Genomic DNA, 15,000 nt, shown 5'->3' with positions numbered 1-15,000 from the left:
TTATTCCATCACTATTAGACGCACTGAAAGAAGCACTCTCTTGTGAGTGTGAAAAATTGAAATGATTGAATCCTCCGACAGTATGATGGTTTTCTCTCATTGCACTCTCTTTAAGCGCACCTTTTGGACGAAGTGAGATTGTCAAAAACGAATTACAACGACGGTTAGTTCACGTCATACCAACACATGCGCGAGCTTGGCGCTTCGTTAAAGCCAAAGAAATAAAAATGTTCCATTGGAAACGGGTATAACGTGATGCCTTCCACGCAGCCCATCTGGATTCGATGCTTAACCCGCGCATAGGGTTAAATAGATTTTCTGGCCCTTAAGACCTTAAGGTTAAACCCTTATATAACACCAAAAATACCCGATTCTTGAAAGAAAGTATCGATACCTCAAAGTATCGACTCGTTATCGGACATCCCTACCGAAAGGCAAACCAGTGAAAATTGTTCTTGTTTCTGATCCGGTGGGTACAAGAAAAACCTGTTTTAATCCACCTAGTGGTGTAATGATGCCTTTCTCATGTACATATAATATTGTGGTATTCTATTCAAAAAAATTTTCTTAGATTTTTGAAAGAAACCAAGAGATTGTTTGTGCATTAACTAGTATAACATACAGAATAAAACAATGCTTTGATTGCGTGGGTCATCCTTAAGAAAACGAAGTGGATTCACTATTATATGCACTTCCGGCACCGGATCCCGAGAACCGGTATAATCAAAGTCGGTTCGTACGACCACCAACTAACATGACATACAAACTCTACTAGTACGCACTCTAAATTAAATTAAACTCTAAAGTTTGTTGCATCCGAAAATATGCAGTAATTTTTGGTAGGACCATAAGACCTTTCAATTCACCCTAAGATTGGGAATAACGGTTTGGAGTCCAGTTTAGAATTTTTTTTACGTTTTTTGTTTCGCCGGTTTAAGTGACGGTGTACAATATTGAACACACTTTACCCTATAACTCCGGAACCGGAACTCGGATCCAGATGAAATTAAGGAATTCCATATGGGACCGAAAGACCTTTCATTGAATCTAAGTTTGTGAAAATCGGTCAAACCATCGCTGAAAAAAGTGAGTGAGATCCATTTTGGTATATATGACCACTATTTCCGGTACTTCCGGAAACGGAATCGGTTTGTTTAGTTGCCTACTGATAATGACTATCGATTTGTGTAGTTTTTAGACCAGTTTAGAAATTTTTTTACGTTTTTTGTTTCGTCGGTTTAAGTGACGGTGTACAATATTGAACACACCTTACCCTAAAACTCCGGAACCGAAAGTCGGATCCGGATGAAATTCAGGAATTCCGGAACCACGAGACTTTTCATTTGAATCTAAATCTAAATTGTCAAAATCGGTTCAGCCATCTCCGAGAAAACCTAGTGAGATTATTTAACACACACACAAGTATTTCCGGAAGTACCGGAAATAGTGGTCAAAAGCTCTAAAAAGAAACTTATTTCACTTTCTCAGAGATGGTACAAAAGATTTTAGCAAGCTTAGGCCCAAAATAAAAGATATTCAGGATCAAAAGCGTGAAGTGTGTTTAAAATTTCAACCTGTCATTTTGACCGACGCTGAAATAAATAAAAGTTATGCTAGTTGACGCACTAACAAACTTTCCTTTTTTTCTTCAATATACAGTTTTGACAAATAAAACAGGAGTTTTCTCCATTGTTTCTAATTTTTCAAAAGTAGTATGATTTTTTACACGTTTTCTAAATGTGTTGATCACAAGAAAAGTTAAAAAAACGAACAGCACTTGAACGACTAGAAACGATTCATAGCCAGCCACTCATCTGATAGAACGAAAATCTCTCCCAAAATGTGCGATTATTAAGGTTGATCACCATCAGCTGGGTTTCTTAGTTGCCGTCTGTGATTTACCCCGAGAAAATCGCTGCGTAAGCATACGGCGAAAGAAAAGCAAGATACTCTAGACGCCACCCATCGCATCGTCGCCGTCTGGTGTGCGATGAGTTGTGTGTTTCATTTTCACAATAGCTGTATCAAGCGGTGACAGTGAAATAAAGTAATTTTCTCCCCATAGCGACCATTTGCGAGAATGTTTTTCGGTTGTTTGTTTGTTTTTCCTCGCATTTTTGGTCATTACTTAACGAGAGACAAATTTGAAAAAAAAATCCCGTGGAAGTCTGTCAAATTTGGCCGATGGTGAACCATAAATTTTTGTTCTCCCCTTTCTCTGCTTTAAAGTATATATTCAGTTGAGAAAATATGGTAAGCCTTTACGTTTCTTGCTATGTAATAATAATTGGATCACGTACCAAATTGAGGAGCAATATTTAGAGAATTCTGGACACGAAATTCGTTTTTTCTTAATATTTTGCTATGAAATTTAATTACTATCGATAAGAAAATAAATTCAATCTAGATAATAAAACAATGAACAACAATTTTATTTTCTTGGTATCTTTTCTTCTCATTTACTTCTAGGAATAAAGATTTTATTTTTCGCTGTATGTATAAGCATTATGGCTGTGCCATTGTATTAATATATTAATACCTACAATTAGATCGGTGATTCCCATCTGTTTTTTGTGTCCCAACCCCTCTTTTAGAATTCAAAATTTGCAAATGTTCAAGTGATCAATAAAAAACATTCCGTCCTCAGTATTTGAGATGGTCAATACAAAAATCCTAATGTGCAGCTAAACAATTAAAACTCATAAGTTTCAAATGACAATAATAATCATTAGATATTAATCAATAGAAAATATCGAATAGCAAAATCGACGAGATCTTAATAAATAAGACATTGTATTAACACCACAAAAAAATAAAAAAGAAATCCGTTTGCGAGACGCAAAAAAATCGCACAAGTGCCAAATTATAGCAAGAAGAGAACTTTGCAAAAATCATAATAAAAATTAAGTTTGGTTTATTTTTTCAACGTCTGGGTTTTTTTAAACGTTTGTGTTAGAAGCCGATATAATTTCCCGCTTCATGTCTTTTCACCACTCTTCATATTCGACGTATATTTAATTTGGCTAGCAATTGACGAGATGCACAAATTTTAGTAGATCCGTTTTGACGCACGTTGTGTCATGACAACTGTGTAACACTGATGAGTGTAATTCCGGTCCCGAGAATCGGTTCCAAAGAATATCAAGCAGAGTCCGATGGGTTCTTAAATTTTTTTTTTTTACTGAATTAGAGTATGTACAATTTTAACAACTAGATTCCAAACAACTCAAATCAGAAGTCTGGGACCAGCAAAGCCGATGTGTGCTTGCTCGGCCCTCAACCGATAAGTCCTTCAAACTATAATAGTATACTGACCAGTTTTTACATAATTTCACTACAATCGTTACTTTAAGAAAAAAACTTTTAGTATTCCTCGTAGTAATGTAATAAAGTATTTTCCTTGTCACTCAAACGGACTCATTAGAATTTTGTTTTAATTAATCTTATTTTTCACACAAATTTAGTTTTAATATAAATATAAGTGAATTTCAGTGTTTTGCTTACTAATTTTTCTAATAGTGTTTTGATCACACTTTCAAACTTAGTTCAAATTGGTTTCACATTTTTGAGATATTGATACTTGAATATGCAGTATTTTGTAATAAATTTGTCCAAAAACTTTTTGGTTAGTGAATATAAAAATATGCAACCTTCGACAAAAATATATATTTTGATGATTAAAATATAACTGTAGAGCAAAGAAATCATTGAAACAAGTTATGACGGAAAAACTTGATTTCAGGGGCCTTCAATAAACAATGCATTTTAAAGTATTCATAACTTTGGCATGTTTTGTTATTTCAACGTGATCTACATTTTGTATAAAGACATGAGTTTTCTGTCTTGTATTGTATGCAAAATATGTTTTAAATCATGTATAAGCGGATTGATAACAACTATAATTATATCAAAAGATATGAATTGTTTCAAAAAGAAATTCATCTAAAGACATAAAAGCTCCAAAATCAACCCTGAAGCATAAATAATAAAACGCGTATTTTTATATGATCGGGACCACTGTGCATTACCGAAAAACTCGATTACCAGTAGTGACACCGGCAAATGATAAAATGGAACCAAAAATAGGAGGATTCTTCCGAAAGGGATTCGAAAGAGATTACTACTGCTTCGCTCACGTCTAAAACCTTTATAGAATAACTAAACGGTTATTGGAACTGTTAAAATAAAAAAATATTAAAACAAACTAACCGGAAATAACAAACAATGGTCTACTTAGCCCAAAAAAATAATTCTGAATCAAACTTTTCTGAAATGTTTGGTATCAACGAGTATCAAGAAGGGAAACTCATAACGCGTGTCATAGCTCAAAGATCTGTAGAAGGATTTATATAATCTAACCACCAAAAGATTTGAAATTTTTCAACTTGAACGTGTATTGCCACAACATTGAAGTGTATCAATAGTACACTATTGAAAAACCTGTTTGATTTGACCCATGTCAGCACCGGTTAATCAGAACGCGTTTTGAATGCGAGAATAAAATATCTTCTACTATACAGCTGCATCAATATAAAAGATTACTATTTCACCTTTTTCATTATTTTCTGAGCAACACTTGTCGAAGCTAGACATACGGCCTACGGGAGAGCAACAATCATGACTTATTATTCACGATAGACATAATTCATGATTTTTAGTCATGGTACCGGCAATGGATTTTTACCCGTGAAACTTTAATATAAAGTTCCAGTTTCACTCTCTCAAGTTCCTCAATGTTCAGATGTCGATAGCTTATTCATGTTAATACTCTAGTAGCTTATTAGCGCCTTCTAGAAAAGCAGATTTTAGGAAACCGTGTCCAAGAAATATCTGAATATTAAAAAATAACAATGTATCCATCTCAATTAGCACTTAAATTTCTGGAGACATTGAGTGTCTCAGTAGCTAATGGAATTTCACCGAGAAGCTGCGATGAATACAAGTACGGTTACTAGAAATTCAGCGATTTTTTTTCGACGTTCTTTGCACGCAATCCATTCATCATAGTCTAATTAGCCGTTTTCAGCATCAAAGCCAACGAAAACATTTAGCCAAGGATGCCAAGTTAAGTGGTACTTAGCAGCTGAACATGCTTTCACCCAAAAAAAGGTGTTTGAGAGCCACGCGGATTAGAAATGAGAAAGCACATTCTCGAACGATGCAATGCGAGCACATTCTCGAACGAGAAGGCACAAATGAACATTTTTATGTCGAATGGATAGGGTGGTTATTCTCAGTGAAATGATTTCCAAAATAAAAAAGTGATGCATAATAACGAATGAAGTATTCCGTTTGCAATAAAAAAGTCATCTGAAAGGCAATCGTGAGCAGTCAATGAAAATATTTTTAAAACGTCCACCCTATCATTGTTGATCCAAGTGCCCCTTAATCGTTTACGGTATCGCGCTCATTTTGTGCCGTTTTCTGGTCGCAAGCAGTGCGCGAGAATTGCAACGTGTGTCAACCCCACTGGTAATCTACAAGCGCCACTTGAATGTTCCCCAACATATTCTTACGATGTGGAATATAAGACGGTAATTTCAGAATGAATGGTATGAATGGATTATTCAGCTAAATGAATTTTCCTCTCCGATGGCAGCCATGCAAGCGTCAGCTTTTCTCACATTTCTATATAATTTCAAAGCAGAGTTATCGGATAAAAGCATCGTACGAGTTCCACGAGGTACGATCACACTAAGACCGAAACCACTAATGAGAAAATTAAATTCAGTCCGCTTCGTCGACATGATTTTATTTATCTCGAAATTCACTACAACAAATGCAGCACATATGCAACAGAGTCCATGACTAAATAATACGTTACATAATTAACTGATATTATGTTAAGTGAATTTTTCTTTTCAGTATTTTTTTTCCACAAACTGTAGTTCAAATAAAAGATTTAACATTCCGATCACTTTCTCTCTAATATAATGTCGATTCATGTTCCGGTTCTGGAGTCACAGATTAAGGAGTGCGATGATTCCAAAACACCTAAAGATTTAGTAGAAAAACAGTCTTAGACTAGTCAGTGCATAACAGTTTATGTTCAACTGTTATGCCACCTACAGGCAACCTATGGAACAGTAAAGCCTTCATTTGATTCTAAGTTTGTGAAAATCGGTCCAGCCATATTTGAGAAAATTAAGTGATTTCCTTTTTCAAAATTTTTAAACAATACTTCCGTTACTCATGGAACTGGGAACTTAGATTCTGTACACTGAAGTTTTTTTACGCGGTTTTTTCTATGCGGTTTTTCACGCGGATATTCGAAGTTATGAAAATTTTCAAAGTTATCCGTTTTTTTGTCTTTGAAATGCATAGAACGTTGAGATCTGATGTTAACCCGGATTTTACTTTAAGTCAACTCTCTGACACTTAGAAAGTTATAGATTTTTGAATTTTTTTTTTCTAGATTACTGCAGATCTGGACATTTCATGCATTTTTAAGATATTTGACATCAAAAAAAGTTTTCTTTAGTTTCGCGGTTTTCCGAAGTTACGCGGTTTTTTTTAAAACTAACTTCCTATGACTTTCGGTTCTGAAATAGCAACACGATGACTTCCGGTTCTGGAATTACAACACGATAAGTGAAAAATGTTCATGAGCTCTTTTCACAAATGGCAATAATAGGAGCAAATTTTTATGAAAGTGACTGGTAAATTCTTCTACAAACTTAGAAAAAAATCGTGTGTGTCTTTATAGATGCACATAAACGGAGCGTCGTAATTCATTTATATTTAAAATTCAAAGCAAGTAAAGAGAAGTCATATCATTAGGTTCACAGTTAATTTAGCTGCAGTTTACATTGATGGACACGATCATTATTTTTACATGTTTGTTATTAAATGTAATATTGTGCCATCACCGACGAAATCACGGCATGCTTTGATTTATGTCAAGCGTAAATTTATTTTTTTTAAAGTGTAGTTACCTTGTTACCTCTAGTCCCCGGTTTCCAGTTCCGAAAGCACTGATAGAAGTGAAGATAAAAATCAAAAATGGAACTCACTTCGATTTCTCAACAATGGTTTAACGGATTTTCCCAAATCTTGATTTAAATTAAAACTCTCATTGTTTCAAAAGCTATTGTGCAATTACATATGGATTCGACCTCCGATTCCGCAATTACAAGGCGATGACTGTCTAAAGTTTCAGTTACGATACGTAAAATCCTTGATATTACATTCATGTAGCGGAATTTGACCTTCTGTTTCAACAGACTTCACAGCCGATTCAGAGTGTACAGAAACATTGCATGGCTGGTGCTACTATTCTACTGACACTACGAATCCTTCCAGGTCGGGAGTCGAACTTACGACAACTGGTTTGTAAGACGCAACGGTACGTGCTGGTACGGAAAATTAAAACACAACACCGCCTTTACGAACGAAGGACACAGCGTGCAATGATCGATTTCGTGAACTCTATAATCGATTTCGTGAAACCTACACCGTTTGAAAATGCAACCGAGTCCATCGGTAGCGTGCACACATGAGCACGTTTTTCTAATCGTATTGAAGAAACCAGATTGCTGATGCAGGTACGAATGTCTGTCACCGGTGTTTGGTTTGGTTGAACACAGTGCTGCAGTTGAGCAAAACTCAACCATACACTTAAATTATTTTCCGAGTCATGGCAAAATTTTGTCGAGAATCAAACAGCCGAGTGCTCGGCAAACATTAAAACAAATGAAATTCTTGGTATTTTTCATTTGACAGATTTTCGATTTCGGAAAGACTACAAACTACCAAGATCTTCGTCGCTTTTGGAAAGAAATTACCGAAATTATGCATGCCGAGATTTTAGTCAATTAATTAGAAAGAAATTTTCAAAAAAAATAAACATTCAAGTTAGAACTCGTTCTCATAGATTTATTTATTTCAACATTATGTTGGCGGTGGAATTGATAGACTTGAAAAGGTGAAAAAATCATACGAAAAAAATACTGTAAAGCATTTAAACAGTAGAATGGACGCACTTTTATGTGACTTCTAGTAGGAAACACAATTTGAAACCGCGCGTAAAATCAGAATCTAGCTCCAATGAAAGTAATGATTTAATAAAAAATCGATTGTTTAAGGAAATATACCGAAACTCAATCAATCCTGTGTACGTTAGGATTCTCTGAGGGATTTCTTGACATGAATAATCGCCAAACATTAAACAAATTTGTTTTTAATATCGCGAAACATATCGCTATATTCGGATTCCATTTTTAGTTGCTACTAATTCCATGGATTATAATTAGTCTATAAGAACCAACTTTAATAAAAAAAAAGAAAATTCAAGCTTTTGTTTGATTCCAAAGAGTTCAATAACAAATTTATAAAATACTAACTTAATTGTTAAATAATTAAAATGTTTCATAAAATTTATTTTCGGCATTAATCATATTCATTGGTATTATATTTAAAATGTATGACTAATCTTTATAACTCTCATTGACATTTCACATAACATGTATATGATATTTTCAATGGATCTAATTAGATTTATATTTCATAATGTGATCTATGTGATTCGCACATAAAAGTTATATGAAAAGGTATATGGAAAAATATTATATGTTTATTCAGATAGCTTCTATGTGCTTTTTCATTTTCAGTGCACATATGAGCACAAACATTTATTCACATCGCTCAGTTTTACAAGAAAAATGGATACTCTGATAAATCACCGAATTTCGGTTGTCTAAAAGCTGTTCCGGTAAGTTGATATCATTAATTTGCTCATATCGGTAAAACTACCAATTGCTGGAAAAAAACGGTAATTTACCAAACCCGCAATGAATTGAAGCATGTTTAAAATAAAATAACAGTTAGTAGATTATCAAATTTGATTTATGTTGATTTCAAGCTAGAATATGGTTGTTTTGAACCATTTTCTCCCATTAGCATCAAGAATGACCTCTGTTTGATGTGCATTAAAATGTTGGTCTAACCAAACGAAAAATATATTTGTTTCGGCTGAGTTTATTGTTGAAATAAACGAACCATTTATTACATGTCAAACGAAGTTAAGTTGATGTTATCGGCGGTGTCTATTAGGTTTTTTATCGTGACGACACAAATGAACAAGTATTTATCCTTGACAGTTCAGCGGTACTGTTTACAAACAAGCTTAAACAAAAATCGAAGAGCACATCTAAAACAATCATCTTTACACTTTGCAACTAGTCACTTTTATTTAATAAATATCAAAAAGGAACCGTATTCAATCGTGAACAAATGTTTTAAAACTTTATTTAAGCGTTACGGACCGTAAATGGTCTGATCCAATTTGTCAATAAACAAGCAAAAGAAATTTCTGTTTACAAACAGTACTGCTGGACTGACAAAATGTGTTCATCCGATTGAGGTTAGCAGTGACGGTAAAAAACCTAATTAGGTTTTGCACGATGACGACACAAATGACCTGCCGATGAATCAAGTTCATCTTTGACAGTTGCCGTGTACTTGTTTTGTTTTGCGACTGCAAGTGAAAAATCGAAAAATGACGAAAAAGTGCCTGTTAAAACCGTATTCCACAGTGAAAAGAACTAAAAAGATTGCCCTGTATGTGTTTCCAGCATCAAGAAGCGATATATGTATGAATCTGTTTAGTGTGAGGCGACTTGCAATTTTTACATTCGAACGATGAACCTCTGATGAACTTTCAAACTGTCAACAAGTACACGTCGACTGTCAAAAAATTTCATTCTGTTCATTTTGTGAGGTTATGGCATGTTCGTGCAAAACCTAATTAGGTTTTACACGATGACGACGCAAATGAACTGCCGAACTTAATCAAGTTCATCTTTGACAGCTGCCGGTGGTTTGTTTTGTTTTGCGACAATGAAGTTAATTCTCTGCTAGCGGAAGACGAACCGTGCGCGTAGTCGGAGAAATAAGAAATTTGGATGTTTTTAACTGCACACAAGTTTCTGATTTTGAATTTGTCTAAAACTGTTTAGTGTGAGCAATTTGAAATTTTTATATTCATACGATGAACCTCTAATGAACCCCTAAACTGTAAACAAACCACCAGCGACTGTAAAAAAAAGTTCATTCTGTTCTTTATGTGAGATTACGTCATGTTCGTGTAAAACCTAATAACGTTATATTAATCGAATAAATGAACTTTATTAAAACGGACCATATTTCTTACAAATTAGAGCAATTTTTCCCAGCGAATAAACCAGAGCATTTTTTTCATCCACGCACAAAGTTTGTACGCGTTTTATAATAGAAATTTTATCTGCTTCCGTCATTTCCTAGGGATTTTTCAACAATTCAAACGCATGTATTAATAATTAGGAATATTTTTAAAAACTGCATGATATTACATAATACAATTTCTTTTCAAAAAAATATTTGATGCAGGATCTCTAACTTGACCGGAATGATGGAGCACTGAATCGTTGGTTGCCACAAAAATTATAGTACCAGATTTTGATTATGGTGTGTGAATAATTTGATCGCTTCGCGACAGAAGGACAAAATGTCTTAAAAAATCTCAAAATTCAAGCAAAAACAAAACCAAATAAAAGCGGGTATGTAATGTCAGAGACATAACTGGATATCGTGAATACGCAAATTCAGCAGCTGCCAGATTCATATGGGTGGTCTATAATATAACTGAAACTGAAACAAACGTATCCTCAGAGCAAATTCAGTAGCTGGAAGTTCTATATGAAAGATCTATAATAAAGCAGAAACTGGAACAAACGTATATCCAGCAAGCCGTTCTAGTTATAATTATTCGAGCAGTTCTTCTGTTAAATTTAAAACTGGTCTACGATGCTGTTGGCTGCCAGTTTTTCTAGTTTTAGTTTTATTTATTAAAACAGCTCTACTGTCAAATTTAAAACTGGTATATGCTGCCGTTGTTTTTCTAGATTTGAAACACGTGAAACAGTGATAAAACACTGCTGGGGCTGCCAGTTTATTTTGTTATAAGTTCTAGATTTAAATTTTAAAACTGACATAAATTATGCATCTAGAACTAGAACACTTCTGAACATGCCCTGAAGCACGAAAAAGTTACATCAAACATTCTGACACACAATTAAACAGTACGAAGTAATTTTTTAGTTCTTTATTATAAAATAATGGTGATTCCAAAAAAAACATTTTATAAAGGTGCTCGTGTTGGAAAATGACGAGTTGAGTTCGAATTCCGTAGGATGCCGCTGACTTCCGTCATTTATTTTCAAGCTGATCAATTGTCCGTGAATGAGATACTGATATGGTTGGCGTAGGTATAGCATTCACAACTGATTATAATCTTTCAATGAAGAACACATTAATTCGCTGGGTTGATCAATGAAATAATGAAATAGTAGGGCTATGGTATGAAAAGTATGAAATATATCTACGGCTTTCTACATTGTTATTTCAAGTAAATACGAGATCAATACATGTGCCTCCAAACGTAGTAGCTTGTGAAGGAGCAGATTTCATATCCAACTTCATATACTTGCTCATGAAATCAATGAATTATATCTTGTTTTGAGACAAAATAGGACGAATTTTTTAATCCGCATAGAAACATGATATATATAACACTTTTAAAATAAATTTGGGTTTTTAGCGGTATTAAGAAATTCTTTCCTTCTGCCACATTTAAATCTGTATTTTTCTGGAGGAATAAAATACAGATTAATCTGTATATGTGGCAATCCTGTTTCGCACGGCATATTCAGAAACGACACTCATACTAGTATAAAGATGTGTTCTACATTAATACTTTCATTTTCGCATTGCGTGAGAGCGTTGCTCGTTGTAATTGAATGTGGTAGTGGCGGTTTTTGGTAGGGAATGGAGAAAATTGAAATTATTCTTAATGATGATCTACGGGACTGAAAAGTGTCATGAATTGTTACGACCAACAGGATCTGCATTTAGATCTGAGATGACTATTGGCGTGTGCACTCGGTAAACTCGTCCGAAATTTGTCTTGGAATGCATTGTTATTTCCAATTGGATTCCATAGATTCCATTTCGAGTGGAATCAGTAGGTGCATTTGGAACTCAATAGGTGCATTTGGAGCAGCGCTTCCATGACGACTGACGACTTCCACTGGCAGGCTTTTGGTGTGGTTTTGCTGTGCTGTGTCTGTTCTTCGGTATAATTCTGCTGTTCGGCACTTGCTTCACTCCAAAAGCGTGAGGTCTTCGATGTCGCTCTCCCGTATGTCTTACTTCGAAATCAGACAGGTTTTTCAATAGTGTACTATTTAAACACTTAAATGTTGTTGCAACACACGTTCAAGTTGAAATATTTCGAATTTATTTGTATGTAGTTAGATAAAATAAATCACTGAGCTATAAGCTCTTAAAATACGAGAAAGGCAATCACGTGTCATGAGTTTTCCTCTTTGAAACTCGTTGATACATACATTTCAGGAAGGGCAATTCAGAATTATCTGAGATTAAGTCATACAACTGAAAATTTTATCATAAAATTATTTTCATATTTCTGATGACATGTAGCATAAATTAGGTAGATAAAACAAGAGATATTCACTATCGAAAACTTATCACTTTCTCAGAGGGTAAGTTTTGAAAAGGCGCCCCATAGTAAAGTAAGTCATATTTACCACAAAAAATGCTATAATGAGATCTCTTGCGACTATACTCCAAACCGGACATCATAAATTAATTTAAACCAAAAATAGTTCACTAGAACTAGATTCAAGTCTAACAGAAAATGTCAAAATAATAGAACACATAAAATATGTGATCACATAAACCTCGTAATAAAAACCCTCCTCTCCACTCATAAACAAATGTAGACTTTTGAGAAATCCCTCCCTCTCCCAGTAAATGGGTCATAGTTGCTTGTTAGCTGAACAATTACTATTATGTCTCTAGATGTATATAGTTTATACTGAAATGAACTTCAAATATCAATTACGTTTCTAAATTACTCACATCTAGAGCCATATAAAAACTTTAATTCGAATAAAAGAAAATACAGTACGATTGGAGCTACCACATTTCAATAGGTAAAAATAAGCTAAGATAATGGATTTAGGTTTATCATTGGAAACAGTTTTCCTAACGGAAAATACCTAAACATTTATTAAGTACCATGCTTTTTTGCGTATGATGGCATTTGGAAACTAAGGCCTTCTTTTGCTTCGAAGAAAGTGTATGATAACGTTATAGAGTCGAGTAGTTCCATCCTGGGATCATCCATAATTTCTGGATCAATATAGAAAAATACAGGCATGTCAACCTAAAAAATGTTGAGTTAAATTATAGAGTATTGTTTAGTAATCAACACTCCGTACCTCCTCGTGCGGATTCAGTTGCTGCTCTTCAAAACAAAAGCATTGAATTTTGTTGAAATACGCTCCTGCTTCGAAAGGAATCACATTATATGTACTAATTCCTATTACCGGACGGTCCGTAGGATTTTTGGCGGTGTAGAAAGCAAGTGCTGTTTCTCCAGGAACAACCTAAAGAAAATTCACATTTATATCATCTCGATAACTTATTACTCAACCGAAAAATACCTTGATTTCCGGCTGTTGTGGCCGGAAATTCCACCGCATCGAAGCACCAATGTCAGCGTTGAATGTAATCTTGATCACTCGATCTTGCACTCGTGTCATGCTTTCGACTTTCTCACCTGCATGTCCCTGGCCAGTTGTTCCACCATAACTATAGGCCTGACAAAACATCCGATACAGGGGCACCGCGGCATAACTCATGCCAACAGTCATGACTCCCGCCGCTGCCACATAGTATATTGTGGTTCGTATTTTGTGCCTCCTTGATGCATCTGACGGATTTTTATTGCCACTAGATCGGAGAAACACCGGTGATATCTTCGGTGGCCTGAGAAAACTTTGAACGCACAGACGAGGTTGTATCCGGCAGAATGATTGCATCATTTTTCTGTTTAGACTTACTCTTAAAAACCGTGGTGGTGAACCGGAATCATTTAACACATTTTTGGAAATAAAATAACAATTTTCACGCCTATCGTGTGAAACTAGTTCGGCATTTGTTTTTATCTATCAGCTGTTATGTCATACACTCATACATGATTTTTATAGCAAAGTTCATAATCAACCACGACGTAAAATGAACTGGTGTTCAAACACAACCTTCTGGAATTGAGTGTAATATTTTCACGAAAGTTGTGGCACTTTTGTCGTGAATACGACTTACTTTACTATGGGGCGCCTTTTCAAAATTTACCCTCTGGGAGAGTGATAAGTTTTTGATCGTGAATATCTCTTGTTATACTTAAAGCAACAACATAATTTTTTCTCCATGCTATCAGAAATATAATCAGGAATTTGTGAATAAATTTTCAACAGTGTAAAATAACCATAAATAATTCAAAAACTATGTTTTCTCAAACTTTTGGAAACAATGAGGAAAACTCACCACGTTTGCTTGCCTTTTTCGCACCAGGACGACGGTTTTGAGGTAGTCAGGCACATATCAGTTCCGTTGTTCTACTGGCCGAGTCTAATAGGTAAATCTTGGTCGAGGATTGTTATTTTTTTCTAGTAAGTCAGATGGAACTGAATATCGTACTGAGTTCTTCTACCAACATTAGTAATAATGGGGTGGTAAACCTAGATTCTGGTCCACCTGAATTCTGAAGTTAATTTTAAGTTCCAAATTTAGTTTCATAATTCTATTGAAAAATTTAGTTCCAGTTTACAAGTTCAGAATTTTAACTATGAATAATATTTCTGTATTTTGAAACTGGTTTAAAATTTAGTTCCTTATTCAATTATTCGAATCAATCCAGAGATATTATTTAGTATTTTATCATCAGAATTATTAAACAAAATTCAGGATATGAATTTTGTAGTGAATACGACTTACTTTACTATGGGGTGCCTTTTCAAAATTTACCCTCTGAGAGAGTGATAAGTTTTTGATCGTGAATATCTCTTGTTGTATCTAACGAATCAACATAATTTTTGCTACATGCCATCGGGAATATGATCACAATTTTATGATAAAATTTTCAGTTGTGTGACATAA

At 34.6% G+C, this 15,000-nt stretch overlaps 1 protein-coding gene across 1 annotated transcript; it reads right to left on the bottom strand.

Annotated features, from left to right (window-relative positions):
* Nucleotides 1-13,039: 13,039 nt before the first annotated feature.
* On the bottom strand, nt 13,040-14,037 carry LOC131435700 (cytochrome c oxidase assembly protein COX11, mitochondrial). Its single transcript, XM_058603849.1, has 3 exons — nt 13,506-14,037; nt 13,281-13,448; nt 13,040-13,225 (listed from the first exon to the last, which is right to left on the bottom strand). The coding sequence occupies exons 1-3, from the start codon at nt 13,884-13,886 to the stop codon at nt 13,070-13,072; spliced, it is 705 nt and encodes a 234-aa protein (XP_058459832.1). The 5' UTR covers nt 13,887-14,037; the 3' UTR covers nt 13,040-13,069.
* Between the last annotated feature and the right edge of the window lie 963 nt (nt 14,038-15,000).

The sequence above is a fragment of the Malaya genurostris genome, chromosome 3 (assembly GCF_030247185.1).
Source record: "Malaya genurostris strain Urasoe2022 chromosome 3, Malgen_1.1, whole genome shotgun sequence".
NCBI lineage: Eukaryota > Metazoa > Arthropoda > Insecta > Diptera > Culicidae > Malaya > Malaya genurostris.
Note: the sequence above shows the minus strand (reverse complement) of the source record. Positions and strands in the feature narration are given on the sequence as shown.

Bases quoted from the DNA above. Each gene is read 5' to 3' on its own strand.
- LOC131435700 (XM_058603849.1), bottom strand. From the start codon at position 13,886: ATGATGCAATCATTCTGCCGGATACAACCTCGTCTGTGCGTTCAAAGT. The intron at 13,449-13,505 runs GTATTTTTCGGT...AATTTTCTTTAG, and splicing joins CACAACAGCCGGAAATCAAG to GTTGTTCCTGGAGAAACAGC. The intron at 13,226-13,280 runs GTACGGAGTGTT...AACATTTTTTAG, and splicing joins AACTGAATCCGCACGAGGAG to GTTGACATGCCTGTATTTTT.